Here is a 15,256-nt window from a genome sequence, read left to right as displayed (position 1 = left end):
ATTGAGATGGTATAATCTAGGAATGCCTAGAGTGAATAATGATAGTAACTAAATGCACAAATTTTAAAAATGTTTTTGCATGAGGAAGAACAAAGGAATGTCATTACTGCAGGGTGCTGAAAATAGATGGTAATTAATAATTTAAAATTTCAACTTATGTGTGAGACTAAAGCAAAAAATGTTTATTTGGTACAAAATTTATATTTTGACTAGTGCATTTCCTAATATAACTTATGTAGACAACTTAATTGAACACCATAAGTACATGGAACCTTGGGTAAGACATGAGATTTTGTTGGTTTGTCCAGAGTGATGCCCCGATGAAACCCAGAGTGATTTGATCAGTGAGTGGAAAAGTATTTCCCTTCGGGGAATAGTGAGAACAGGGGAAAATTCAACCTCCCCAAGTTGAATTCTTGATATTCTCACAAGCAATGTGGACAATTAAAGCTATAGGCTGAGCCCCCAGTCTTGGAATTTGTTCATACGAACCTTAACCCCACAAAGGATAGGTCAAGACTACTTAAAATTAGGCCTAAGAGTCACTCCCAAGAGAGCCTCTTCTGTTGCTCAGATGTGGCCTCTCTCTCCAACCAACACAACAAGCAAACTCACCACCCTCCCCCTGTCAATGTGGGACATGACTCCCAGGGGTGTGGACCTTCCTGGCAACGTGGAACAGAAATCCTAGAATGAGCTGAGACTCAGCATCAAGGGATTAAGAAAACCTTCTCGACCAAAAGGGAGAAGAGTGAAATGAGACAAAATAAAGTGTCAATGGCTGAGAGATTCCAAACTAAGTCTAGAGGTTATCCTGGAGGTTATTCTTACCCATTAAGTAGATATCACCTTGTTATTCAAGATGTAATGGAGAGGCTGGAGGGAACTGCCTGAAAGTGTAGAGCTGTGTTCTAGCTTCTTGGCAATGACTGAATAATGATACAGCTTTCACAATGTGACTGTGTGATTGTGAAAACCTGCATCTCATGTTCCTTTTATCTACCTTGTCAACAGATGAGTAGAACATATGGAATAAAAATAAATAATAGGGGGAACAAATGTTAAAATAGATTCAATTTGAAATAGTGGTAAATGAAAGGGAGGAGTAAGGGGTATGGTATGTATAAATTTTTTTTTCTATTTTTGGTTGATTTCTTTTTCTGAATAGATGTAAATGTCACAAGAAATGATCATGGTGATGAATATGCAACTATGTGATGATATTGTGAATTACTGAATATATACGTAGAACGGAATGATCAAAATAGGAATGTTTGCGTTTGTTATATATTTTTTGGTATTTAAAAAAATAAAACAAATATTTTTAAATAAAATAAATTTATGAAATTCCTCATGTCTCTTCATTCCTAACCTAAAAGTAGGAAGAAAAAAGGCCAATAAATTTATAAACCAAGCAAATGTATAAAGAGAGTAAAAATTAGTAATCCATTATTTTAATACTATGTGTAATATAGTCACAAAGACAGGATTTTTTTGCCAGTAAAATGGAAATAGAATTGTAAGTTTACAGATTTCTCTTTATAATGACTCAACTGCAGGGAGGTTAAAGATATTTTTCTCCCCTCTCTCCCCACACCAAGAACAGCTTTGCAAACCACCCCTTTATTAATTTCCTTCCAAAGAAGGAGCAGCCAGTCTTACTGGTTGAGACATTTATTGTGCCATGATTACCAGTAAGCTGGGTTCCTCTGCCTTATTAGGCAGGGCCGCAGGCATCCCTCCTTCTGCCAAACACGAATCCAAACCTAGGCATGTAGGGAATATATATACTTTGTCTTTTTCCCATTCCCTGAAGAAAAGGCTGGGGGTGGAAGGTTCAGAAAGATCAGCAGGAATTCTACATAGGTTTGAGACCAATCGAGTCCTGTGCAGGAAATCAGCAGAAGCCTGTTGTTTATTCACAACCTGGCAGTTTGATTCCCCCTTGACTATGGGTTCTCATGAGTTCCCAGGGGAACCCTGTCGGGGGAGAACATGTCATTTTCACAGAGAATTTGAACACTCTGTCCCCCCCCCCCCCCACACACACACACACTCAATACTATTCAAACTGCACCCACCTTTTAATATAACGTATTAAATGAAAGGATTATAAAATGTCCCATAACCAGGGGGAAAACTCTATGACAGAAGGAAATAATTTAAGCCTGGGAAATCACAATCTGCATTACCTTCTTAATGAACGCCACTGAAAATGTATCCCATGACACTATGCCATGATCCATCAGCTCCACAAACGCTGTCAGGGTGAAGGACAGCATGTCTCCAAAGCTGGAAAACAGGGGAGGAACGAGGGTTAGGGCCACAAAAGCTACCAATAGGAAAGACACAACAGTGAGACGCTTTAGAACGATGGATGTAAGCAGAATTCAAAGGGAACACTGGGTAGCTGACCCTTGCAAACATCCATCAATGGGAAGGAGGCTGGATGGCACCACTGAAGTGAGTCAGAGATTCAATGCAGGATAACCTGGCTTCACACTGCCTCTTACTCTGGCAAGTTATGCCTATGGGGCAATTCATTTAATCTTCCTGAGCCTCTACTTCCTCAGTCAACAAAGGGGCTGTAATATCTAACCCCAGGGCTCCTTGTACAGCACTTAAATTGTGTAGCATATAAGCATGAAAAGCTTTCCAGCAAATGAAAGTTAGGGCAACTAAGACAGGGTCATGTGCTTCTTTTATTATCCACAGGTATAAAATAGAGAAGCTCAAAAATAATTTAATTAACATTATTAGCATTTTGTAAAAGAAAGTACCTGAAACGGTTGAGCTGTGTTTATTTGCTTGCTTGCTTTCTTGTTTTTGGGGGGAAGAACATGGGCCCGGAATCAAACCTGGGTCTCCTACATGGCAGGCGAAAATTCTACCACTGAACTACCCTCGCACCCCTTAATACTCAATATCTTTAATAACAGAAACTCATCTTTATAACTATTAACTTATATAATAATATCATCATAATAAATATTAACTTAAATCTCATAAGCTAAATATTCTTTCAAGTATACTGAATTATGCCAATCTAGATTTCTGCTCTGTATGCAAAAACATTGATTTATATGCTCAGTTTTTAAAAACTAATGTTGGCATTTCAGATCTTTAATCAGTAGGCTCCCATACGCAAGGATTGCTGCCCTGCAACAAAGATCTCTTAGCATGTTTACATCGAATCTTCTTATATGTTGTCAATTAATAGAACAGACAACAGGTTCTTTTAAAAACAGTTTTGCGACTTCCCTTCTTCCCGGAATTCTACTCAGCCCAGCCTCAGGAAGGAGCTTTGAGATTCTGCATCATCCCGGATGTTGTGATACTGAAAGGAGGCCTGACGATGGGGAAGCAACGCGGAGCAAAGGACGCTGATCTCGCACTGCCATCGTCAGAGTGGATGAGATGCAAGAGGGGAGTCAGTTAAATGGGGGCTTCTGGCATCTGGCAGAGCAGGTCCCCCTCCAGCTCTAACTGGGCAAGTTACTTCAGCATTGTACACCTCAGTTTCCTCATTGATCAGAAAGGGGATGACAACGCTGATGGCGGCAGTGATGGTCCCTAATTCAGTGCATGACTGGAGAGTGAAATGCCTGCTTAAAGCACCCCAAATGGTGTGCAGAGTCCCACCAGCACCACGTGAGCAGTAGCCACCATTGTTAGGCAAAAGTGAGGTTTCAAAAAGGAAAACTAAGCCTAGGATTTTCAAATGCTTTTGCCTTCATTGTATCAAGGATTCTCTGCCCTTGGAGCAAAAAGAAACAAAAAAACAAAAAAAAAGGCAAGGCAAGCTAAATCCTTCTGCACCAGATAGAAAAGCAGAGGTTTATCAAAACCACACACAGGCAACCCCAATCTTGCAGGTGCCCCCTAGGTGGCATCAGAGGATCAGATCTTGGAAAGACATTTCGAACCAGAAATTTCCAATTTACTATAAGGTAAAAAAAAGAGCGTTCAAAAGACTAACAAGAAAAATCCCACAATGACTCTCTTCTACAGACAATGAGTCATGAGAAAATCAGACCGCAACAAAAGAAAATTGCCTCAGGAAAATAAGAGACAGGCAATAAAAGTAATTAGTAAGATGTATGAATTGACTAGCTGGGCATCCATATTAGTTGGGAAATCGTTATTACATACTAATGTACAGTATTAGTAGCAATCATTACTAACTAATTTTTGCTTTATCTAAAAAGAGGAAGAACAACAACTCATCTAAAGACTAACAGTTGCCCTTGGTTTAAACCGAGCATGCTAAAAGGCCTCAAATCTACAAGATGCACTACACACATCAGAGGGCACTACCTACGGCCTCCATATAGTGCAAAAACCTGTCTAACAGAACAAGAAATGAAAAGGCAGTTGCAAAGGATCATACACACTACTGGACTCAAAATCTTCTTTACATTTCCTGTTTTCTGTTTGAGACTGAGAATGCAGATGGTGTTAGTCTTTCTTAGCTGTTTTAGAAGCAAAAGATACATTATATCTAAGTCTTTAACTCTCCTATTATCTGAAGGCAAACTGACTCTGCCCCTTAGCTATCTGCTCAATGGAACCATAACCCAAATGGTCTTTGTGGAATCTGGGAACAGTCATCTTCCCTGTAATGCCCCAGAACTACTATGTCTGTGGATTCCATAGACAGGCTATAAGGACCATGGAAGAGAGTGTATCATTCAGTTTCCAAGTCTCAAAGCTGGACCAAGGTCAGGATTTTAATCCCCACAATTGGTTAGGAGGTACTGCACCATTTCTGAGCCTTCTGGGCTTTTTGATTACCCACTGGTGTGAATGATTGACAAGTGAGAGAAAAGGTTCTCATGTAACACAACTAAGGTGCCCAGAGGGGGGAACCTCGGTTCATCTTATGACACCACACATATATGCGCGCGCGTGCGCGTGCACACACACACACACACAAATTCCTGACGATTGGATGCTAGGTGAAACAAAAGGTCTCCACGATGGGGAATTTTTTTCAAAAGCTCCCATAGAACCCTGATAATGGTGTTTATTTTCACTCCTAAAGTAGTGATTCTGGCCCCAGATAGGGAAGGTAGAAGGCAAAATCCTATCTCTGAATCAATGTTGGTTGCAGAGGATCGAACTACAAATATAAAGCAACCACATGGCACATTCAGGAGCATTTTTATTTGTTTGGTCTGTTTTTATAAAGTGCTAAGCTAAAGATTTTGCAGTACTGGCAGCCACAAATTAAGCAGACTGCACATATTACATGCTTGTGGAGAGCCACTGTCACAGCCAACACTCGGTGTGTTTTCTGCAATGATTCAAATAAATTTTTCTCATCAACTCAGTAGAGACCATACTCCTTCTAATAAAATTCAGCCAATACCAAAACAAGCATTTAAATTTATGCTGCTAATTTTATCAAATGGTAGGCTTCCGAATATTTCCTTCGGGAAATATTTAATGGGGTGGCATGCCCAATACAGAGATGAAGAAAAGATGTAAATAAAAGCCACTTCTAAAGCAAGCAATAATTTATATTGATGATATCCTTAATTATTAAAGTTAATGGATACAGTTCTGCCCTCCTTTTTGAGTTTTTCCAGCATTTTATTTTACATATATAAAATTTATATGCAGAACCAATGTATGGATTTCTAAATCACCCGTTACAGACTTCCCTTAAGCCTTCAGAATCACAGCATGACTTATCGGCATCATAAGTTTCAATCCCCACATTATTTCAGTTCTTTTGTTGAAATTTAAGTGAGAGCCAATTTCTGAACTTTTTAATTCTGTTACACTGATCTGTTTGTCCATCCTCTTATACCAATATCATACTGTCTTGATGACTAACTTTCTAGTAAGTCTTTAAAAACTAGTGAAATCTTCCAAATATGCTGTTCTTTTTCAATGTTGTTGTTTTAGCTATTCTAGGTCTTATGAAGTTCATTTAAATTTCAGGATCTGCTTGAAATTTCTAAAAATCATACAAAATCTGGAGTGGTACTGCATAGAATCTATAGATCAATTTGGGAAGAATTGATATTGTAACAATATTGAGTTTTCTAATCCATAAAATGGTATATCTCTTCACTTACTTAGGTCTTCTTTAATTTTTCTCAGCAATATATTGTAGTTTTCAAAGAACAAATATTGCATATCTCAAATTTATTCTTAAGAATATTAGGTTCTTTTAACATTCTGTAAATGGAAATTTTAAAATTTCATTTTCCAGTTTGCTTTTATTATGTAAAAATGCATTGATTTTATACATTACATTGTATGCTGATATTTTGACAAGGTTGATTTTTAGACCCACCTTCTTCTTTGCTTCTTTGTAGATTCCTTAGAATTTTCTACTTAGGCTGTTATGTCTTCTATGAATAGAGATGGTTTTACTTCTTTTCTCATCATTTTGCCTTTGATATTCCTCTTGACATATTGCAATAGCTAGTAATTCATTACAATGCTGAACAGAGGTGGAGAGAGCCAACATATTTGCCTTGTTCCCAATATTTAGGGAGAAGGAATGCAGTCTTTCATTATTAAGCATGATGGGTTTATCATAGATGGCCTTTATCAGGTTTAGGAAGTTCCCTTCCATTATTAGCTTGCTCACAATTTTTATTATGAATGGATGTTGGATTTCATAAAATGCTTTTTCTGCTCTATTGAGATGATTGTTTTCCTTAGTTTTTCTCCTTTATTTGCCAAATGCTGAATCACATGATTTTCAAACATTGAACCATTTCTGGGGTGACTCCTTCTTGGTTACATTGTATCATCCTTTTTGTATTGCTGGATACTATTTGCAAATATCTTGGGGAAAATTTTTGTGCCCCTGTTCTTAGGGACATTGGTTTCTAATTTTTATTTCCTATATTCTTTGTCAGGTTCTGCTATCAGATACTCTCATAAAATGAGTAGGAAATTGTTCCCTCCTCCTGTATTTCCTGAAAGCATCTGTGTAGGACTGTTATCTATTTTGCAAATATGCAATAAAATTTACCAATTAAATCAGTTGTCCTTGCACGAAATTTTTTTATAATGGAGTAAATTTCTTTAATAGACCTGGGCTATACAGATTTTCTATTTCATCATGAGTCAGTTCTGACATGTTGGTTTTAGTGTGTAAAGTAAATGCTGAGATGGAGTTAGGAGTGCAAGAGTTTTAAGGGAGAAAGAGGCAATGCCTGTGAAGATAAAGGGGCAGAAAGCCATCAGACTATGAGGAAAATCTGATGTCTGTGAAGGGAAAGTGGGAGAAGAAGCAAATGTAGATTTGACAAAGTTTGAGCCTACCCAAAGAGAAGCTCCAGAGTAAACAATGCCAGTTAGAGGAGACCCTATAACAGGCAGAAATGGCCAGCCCCTAATACCTCTGTACTCCCTGACTGGGGGCTGCATCTAAAGATTATAGCCTTCGCTTGAAATCTGTCATGGATCCTAAAGGCACTGTAGATGGAAGCTGGCAGCTAAGTGCACTCTTCATGGCTGATTAGAAAGTTCTTTCTTGAATGGAGATCAAAGTACAGTGTATTTTCATGGCTAACACATTTGGTAAATTTTGTTTGCAAAGCCTTAGTAAATTTGATCTAAAGTGCATAAAACTGTTTACAATCTTCCTTTACATTCCTTTAAGAATGTCAGTATAATCTGCAGTGATATCCCCACTTTTATTTCTGATATTGATATTTGCATCTTCTTTTTTATTTAACAATGTTTTCAAATAATCAATTTTCTCTTTTGTTTGTCTTTTCCATTTCATTGATTGCTGTTCACCTTTTTCTTTTTGCTGAATTTGCATTTCTTTGTGTAGATTCTTAAGGTAGAAAATTAGAACTCTGTTATTTTTTTATCTTTCTTTCTTTCCAATCCAAGCATTTAAAGCTCTAAATTTTCCTGTAAGCACTATTTTTATCACATCACAAATTTTAGTCTGTTGTATTTTCATAATCATTAAGTTCGAAATATTTTGTGATTTCAGTTGAGTTTATTCCTTGATTCCTGACTAATTTAGAAGTGTGTGTGTGTGTATTTTAATTTCTAAACTTGTAAGGCTTTTCAATCATTTTATTGATATGATTTCTATTCAAATTTCCTTGTGGTCAAAGAATATGATCTGAATAATTTCTATAATTTTACAATTCTTGAGAATTTTTATGAGTTAGCGCATGATCTATCTCAGTGAACTTCAAGCATGCACTTGAAAACAGTGTGTGTTCTGTGGCTGCTGGGTGGAATGGAAGTCAAGATAACTGATAGAGTTTATCAAATCTTCTATATCCTTAATGATTCTTTGCCAAGTTTTTCTATCATTGTCCGTGATTACGGACTTGTTTCGTTTTCCCTTTAGCCGGATTTTTTTGTTTGTTTGTTTGTTTGTTCGTTTTTTCACATGGGCTGGCACTGGGAATATAACCTGGGTGTCTGGCATGGCAGGTGAGAACTCTGCCACTGAGGCACCATTGCACCACCCTAGCTTGTGGTGCTTCATGTATTTTGAAACTTTGTTTTAAGGTTTCAACACACTTAGGTTTTCCTAATGAGCTGACAATTTCTCATTATAAATTGTCCCTCTTTATCTCTGATAAGAGCTTCTATCAAAGTTTTGTTTTGTCTGAAATTAATAAAATTACTTGTTTTAGTAGTTGTAGTATTTGAATGGTACTGTAGTTTACAAGCTGCCAGAATGCAATATACCAGAAATGGAATAGCTTTTAAAAAGGGGAATTTAATAAGTTGCCAGCTTACAGTTCTAAGGCCATCAAATTGTCTAAATTAAAGTAAGTCTATAAAAATGTCCAAATTAAGGCACCAGCAAGAGGTTACTTTCACTCAAGAAAGGCCAATGAAGTTCAGGGTTTCTCTCTCAATTGGAAAGGCACATAGTGAACATGGTGACATCTCTAGCTTTCTCTCAGGGTTTCTTGTTTAATGAAGCTCCTTCTTCATCTCCAAAGGTCTCTGGCTGCATGTGCTCTTGTGGTTCTTGTGGCTCTCTTGTGTTCAAGCTTTTTCCAAAATGTTTCCTCTTTTAAAGGCTTCTAATAAACTACTCAAGAATCACCTGGAACGGGTACAGTCACATCTCCTTCTAATCAAAGGTTAATGCCCATAATTGAATGTGTCACAACTCCATGGAGACAACCCAGTCACATTTCCAAACTACAGTACTGAATAGGGATTAAAAGGAAAGACTGCCTCCACAAGATCAGGATTAAAACATGGCTTTTCTAGTGTACATAATCCTTTTAAACTGGCACAATGGTATGTTTTTTCATCCTTTTATTTTAAAACTAAACGTGTCTTTGGGGTGGTGCAGCAGTGGCTCAGTGGAAGAATTCTCGCCTGCCATGCCAGAGACCCAAGTTCGATTCTTGGAGCCTGCCCATGCCAAAAAACAAACCAAAAACACCCTAAATGTGCCTTTATATTTAAAGTGTATCTCCTTTAAAGAGCATATATTTGGGTCAAACTTTTTAAAACTGCTCTGGCAACCTAAGTATTTTAATTGGAATGTTTAGTCCATTTACATTTAATGTAAGTATTGATATATTTAGATTTGAGGCAACTGCTTTATTTGTTTTCTATTTGTCCCAGCTATATTTTGTTCTGTTTCCATTTTCTTACCAAATTTTTGAGTTAATAAAATATTTTTAGTAGTCCACTTAAATTCTTCTTCTTTTAAAAAACAAATATAGGGCGGGCCGCGGTGGCTCAGCGGGCAAAGTGCTTGCCTGCTATGCCGGAGGACCTCGGTTCGATTCCCGGCCCCAGCCCATGTAACAAAAACGGAGAAACAGAACACAATAAAAAACAAGAAAATGTTTAAAAATGTTTCCCTTTCTTCCTTCCTTCCTTCCTTCTATCTTTCCTTCCTTCTCTCTGTCTTTCCTTTAAAAAAAAAAAAAAAAAAAAAAAAAAAAAAAAAAAAAAAACAAATATATTACAGAAGTTGCAGATTTATAGAAAAATCATCTAAAAAATACAAGCATTTCCATATATCTCCTGCATTGGCTTTTGAGTTATGCTTCTTTGCACTAATTTTTAGTGGTGACTCTATGATTTTCAATATGCTTCTTTTAACATATACATGTGCTCCTAAAAGGAAGATTATAAAATAGGAGCCTCACAAAAGTAAAGTTCCTTTTATATTCCCATACTTTTGGTTCATATTGTCATGTATGTCATATCCAAATGTGTTATAAATCTCACAATATGGTTATAATTTTAGCTTTATATATTCATGCCTTTTAAAGAAGTTAGAGAAGTTAAAAAAGAACTATATTTTGTCTTTTATATTCACCAATATATTTACAATTCCCACTGCTCTCGCTCCTTCTGATAGATCTCAATTTCTATCTAGTGTCCCTTCAGTCTAAAGAAGTTACTTCACATTTCTTGTAGTGTATGTCTGCTGACAATTAATTGTCTTAGTTTCCTTTATGTAAAAATGTTTTTACTTTATCTTCATTTACAAAGAGGAGCTTTACTGGATATAGAATTCTGGGTTGACAAGTTGTATGTGTGTGTGCATGTTTCTCATCACTTTTAAGATGTTATCTACTAGCCTCTGTTGTTTCAAATGAGAAGTCAGCTCTCATTTTTATTTTTGTTCCCTTGTATGTTTTAAGTTATTTTCCTATGGCTGCCTTCAAGGCATTCTCCTTTTTATTTCAGGAGTTTCACTATGATGTGCCTACACAGGATTTTCTTTGTATGTATCTTGCTTGGTGTGCGGGTTTGAAGCTATTATGTACCCCAGAAAAGTCACATCCTTTAACCCTCATTCAATATCCCTGGGTGGAACTATTTTATTGTTTCTATGGAAATGTGACCCACCCAGTTGTGGGTGGTAACTTTTGATTAGATGGTTTCCATGGAGATGTGTCTCCATCCATTCAAGGTGGGGTTGCTTACTGGAGCCCATTAAGAGGGAACCATTTTGGAAAAAGTTTTAGACCCACCAGAACAGACAGAGTCAATAGAATGGACAGAGCCCAGGGAAAGCTGTTGAAGATTCTTGGAGAGAAAGCTAGCAGATAACACCATGTGTCATTCCAGCTGACAGAGAAACCCTGAATAAAACCAGCCTTCTTGAACCATGTCTTCCCTGGATGCCTTAATTTGGACATTTTTATAGCTTTGCCTTAATTTGGACATTTTCATGGTCTTAGAACTGTAAACTTGCAACTTAATAAATTCCCCTTTTTAAAAGCTGTTCTGCTGCAGACTAGAACACTTGAGTTTTACTGAATTTCTTGGATCTGTTAAGTTTATATTTTTCACCAAATTTGGGAACTTTCCTATCATTATTTCTTCAAATATTTTTGCTATATTCCTTCTTTCCTTTCCTTCTGGGACCTCAGTTACATGTACTTTAGATCACTTGTTATCATCCCATAGGTCAACTACTTGCTATTCATTTTTCTTCAATCTTTCATTCTTTGGATGGCATCATTTATACTGGTATAACTTTTAAGTTCATTATCTCTTCTTCTATCATCTTCAAACCCATAGTGTCAATCTTTCATTTTACATATTGTACTTTTTAGTTTTATGATTTTCATTTGGTTGCTTTTTTTTAGTTTCCATTTTTCTGCAGGGATTCCCCAACTGTGTACTCACTATGCTCATATTTTTTCATTAGTCTTTTAACATATTTATAAAAGCTGCTTTAAAGTCTTTATCTGCTTATTAAGTTATGAAGACTGGGACTAGATTGAGGGTTTCTGCCATCTTCTACTACCTGGATGATGGATAGCACTCAAGCAAAAAGTTACAAGCACACAAATTTTACCAAATGCCCCATCTGGTCTTTCAAGGACTTCCCTCTATTTTGTGCCTACTTTGGATGCCTACCTAGTACCTTCAAATATTTTTCTGATTATTTTAAAATATTTTATCAAGATTTTACAATTGCTTCCTGTGGGAGAGTTAATCTGATCAGGCTATACTGATATTAGCAGAAGCAGGACCCTGACCATTAGTTTTTCTCTAGGACTGATAAATGGAAATCATGGTCAGCAGTCAAACTCCCCAGCTTTCCTATATACAGAAAGACCAAACCTTTTGGCACACAAAACAAATCAATGATTCTTAAAAAATTACTTTGGTTCTGAACCCCAAATTCCTACTCATTAGTAAGTTGTATAAGGTTGTTGGAAGAAAAATAGGTTTGATCCCCAGTTCCGCCATCTGATTTCAGCTTCTGCATCAAGGAAATGATATTGATCTTGCAGGGTGGACATAAGTATGGATGGGAGGTAATGAGTGTAAACTTTAAAACAGTGCCCAGAATATAGTTCTCATAAAATATGGTTTCTACAGACATTAGCTGTTTCTACTACATTAAAAATATTTATCAATTATTTCATCAGTGAGATCATTAAGCAAATTTATAGAATCAGAAACTAAAATACAGGTTACCAGGGGCTGGGGTGGGAGTAGGGAATAGGCAGTTAAGACTCAAATTGTACAGAATTTATTTTTGATATGGACAAGTTTTGGTAATGGATGGATGGTGATGGCTGTAGAACATTGTGAATGTAATTAACAGCATTGAATTATATAATTGAATGAGGTTAAAAGGGGAAATTTTAAATTGTATATATGTTACTAAATTTTTAGATTGTATATATGTTACACATTTTTTTTTAAATTGTAGAACTGTACAACACAAACAGTAAACCCTAATATAAACACTGGACTATAGTTAATAGTTCACTTATAATAATATTCTTTCATCATTTGTAACAAATATATCACACACACACCATATAAATATAAATTAAGAAGCTTTACCCTAGAAACACAAATTGCTTTCTACTTTGTTAGAACTTAACAGATAAGTCCCTGCAACTATACTTTGTCCTGCTGTGAGGTGCAGGGAGAGAGGAATGACTTGAGACCAGTATCGTAATGCAATACATCAAAAATGATCAGGATTTTCTCTGAGGGTTTGACAAATAAGGTGCACATTTTCAGATGCTGTTTAGTCTTCTTCTCAAATAAGAATCATCTGCTTAATAGCCTGGCACCTTGGGAATCTGCTCAGCCTTCTTTAAAGAGTTGGTTAGGACCTATTTAAATTCATCCCGATTACTGGATAAGAAAGGCACTGAGGACAGAAAACTCTAAGAAGGAAATCCTGAGACCTCCAGGCACAATGATCATGTCATTAATTCACTTAATAGACAGGCAGTTGAGCACTTTCTCAGACTCAAAGTACATACATCTCATTCCATACTTCAATCCTGAATTTTGTCTTAATGCAGATCTTTTTCTTACTGACCTATTCAAGAAAATCAAAGGTTTTTTTACTTTGAACATCACATAAGCCACAAAAAGAAAGTTTTTGTTTAAAGTAATACATAAAATTATTCCTAGCCTTGCTCCAGGAGAACCGAAACAATCCTGGTGGGATCATTTAAGTGGCTGCAAATAGAAAATACACTTTCTACCACAAAGCAATTGGAAATGGAAATACTTTTTAAAAAGAATTTTTTTTATAAGAACATCAAATAACAAAAAGTAACAACAATAAAAAGATTCACTTATTCAAAATATCTAGATGTACAATTATACCTAAATATGTAACCAGTCAGAGGGCAGGGTTTAATTATACAGAGAAAAAAACAGTGTTAAATTATCAGTATGAATAACTCATATATTCTTACCAAGGCTTCATGATCTTCTGCAATTTCTGGTATCGCCTGCAAAATTTAAAAACAAACATGTGAGGGGTATGTTTGAAGCAATGAAATTTACACGAAGAACATTTCTTGAAGAAAACTCAAGATTAGACAGATGACAAATTTCGCTGCTAAGAAGTAAGAGAACTTTACCCACTTCAACACATTATTCAAAGCAGTAAATTGATGTTTTTGAATGATAAGTGACCAAAAGACAAAGCTTAATCCACTGTCACTAACCTACTTAGTTATGAAATAAAGGAACTTATGAAATAAGTTTTTTTTTTTTCATAACTTATGAAACAAAGGAACACTCCACCTGGATCAAAATGGGTGTATGTTCAAAGAGGGGAAACATCCCTAGAGAAAAGAATGGGCATAATTTTCATGAAAAAAAAAAAGAAACAAAAAGCACTAGAGCTGTTGTTCTTAAGTATATGCTCAACTATGAAGAAATATTTGATTATCTTCTTTGGTAAAATGTGCACTAATATTACCTTCTCTTTTGTTAAAGTATGCCCTTCTCTCTGGATTGAATGCCCTTCTCCTCCTTGTCCAGTTGGTTAAGTCCTCCTCAAATCTCCCTCATTCTCAGCGCCTCTGGGAAGCCTCCTGACCCCCGACTTCTGTCCTTCACCAGACTAAAGGTGATGCCCATGGGTGCCCAGCACAGGCCCTGAGACTACAGCCACTGTATGGCTTAGGACATTTCACTGTCCTCCCGCTCTTTGAAGGGAGGGGATTCCTGCACCATGAGTCACTAGCACAAAGTCAGGCACGCACAAAGTAGGTGCTCACTAAATAGTTGAAGAATGAGAGTTAGCGCTCCAGAAGAAGTTGAGTTTCACGTTATCAACTGCGTAAAATATAACCACTCATGGGGAGTGAGGGCCTGGAACTGTGGAGTGGTGGCAAATGCCGGACTCTGGAATCTGTTCTACAGCTAGTTGTTATGCTGTGCTTTGAAGTTTGTTGCTTTTTTGTATGCATGTTGTTTTTCAGAAAAAAGAAAAAAAGTGATTATATATATATATATCTAGGGTTCTGGAGCAGCTAGAAGGAAAAATCTGAGATGATGTACCCCATGACAAACTCTGGGACCTGTCCTATAACTACTTGTTGAAGAGCGCTTTGAAAACTACTGCTTCTTTCTTTGCTTTGTATATATGTTATATTATACAATTTAAAAAGTTAAAATATATATATATACATATAACCACTTATGATACCCAACTGACCACAGGAAGACCAGATCTAATCCCAGGCCTTGGGATTAGAATGTATATAAAAAACTCTTCCTCTTCCCTTCCCCCTCTTATCTTCCTTCCTTTAAAAAATATTTATTAGCTTGCTTTCTTCCTTCCTTCATCAAAAAGCCAATAAGCAAGCAGAAGGAGGCCGGTGGCTGAGGGACGTAGGGCCAAGAGCAGAGGATGGACCCACTTGTAAGCGCCAAACACCAACCTCCACTAAAGGGCTCAGGGCTCCTTGGAAAGTGGCTCAGGCGAGGGCTGAGACAAGGCTCTAGAAAAGCCTTCAACAACTTTTTGAGCCAGAAAGTAAGGAAACTG

General features: G+C 36.7%; 1 protein-coding gene across 12 annotated transcripts in view; it reads right to left on the bottom strand.

Annotated features, from left to right (window-relative positions):
- ELMO1 (engulfment and cell motility 1) overlaps nt 1-15,256 on the bottom strand; it is a 577,880-nt gene that overhangs the window by 386,027 nt on the left and 176,597 nt on the right. For all 12 annotated transcript variants that reach the window (XM_077119672.1, XM_077119654.1, XM_077119621.1 and 9 more), the window contains 2 exons: nt 13,671-13,706; nt 2,193-2,292 (listed from right to left, as the gene is read on the bottom strand). In XM_077119672.1, the coding sequence (XP_076975787.1) occupies nt 2,193-2,292; nt 13,671-13,706 (136 nt within the window). The remainder of the gene's footprint in view (nt 1-2,192; nt 2,293-13,670; nt 13,707-15,256) is intronic.

The sequence above is a fragment of the Tamandua tetradactyla genome, chromosome 1, assembly GCF_023851605.1.
Source record: "Tamandua tetradactyla isolate mTamTet1 chromosome 1, mTamTet1.pri, whole genome shotgun sequence".
Lineage (NCBI taxonomy): Eukaryota > Metazoa > Chordata > Mammalia > Pilosa > Myrmecophagidae > Tamandua > Tamandua tetradactyla.
Note: the sequence above shows the minus strand (reverse complement) of the source record. Positions and strands in the feature narration are given on the sequence as shown.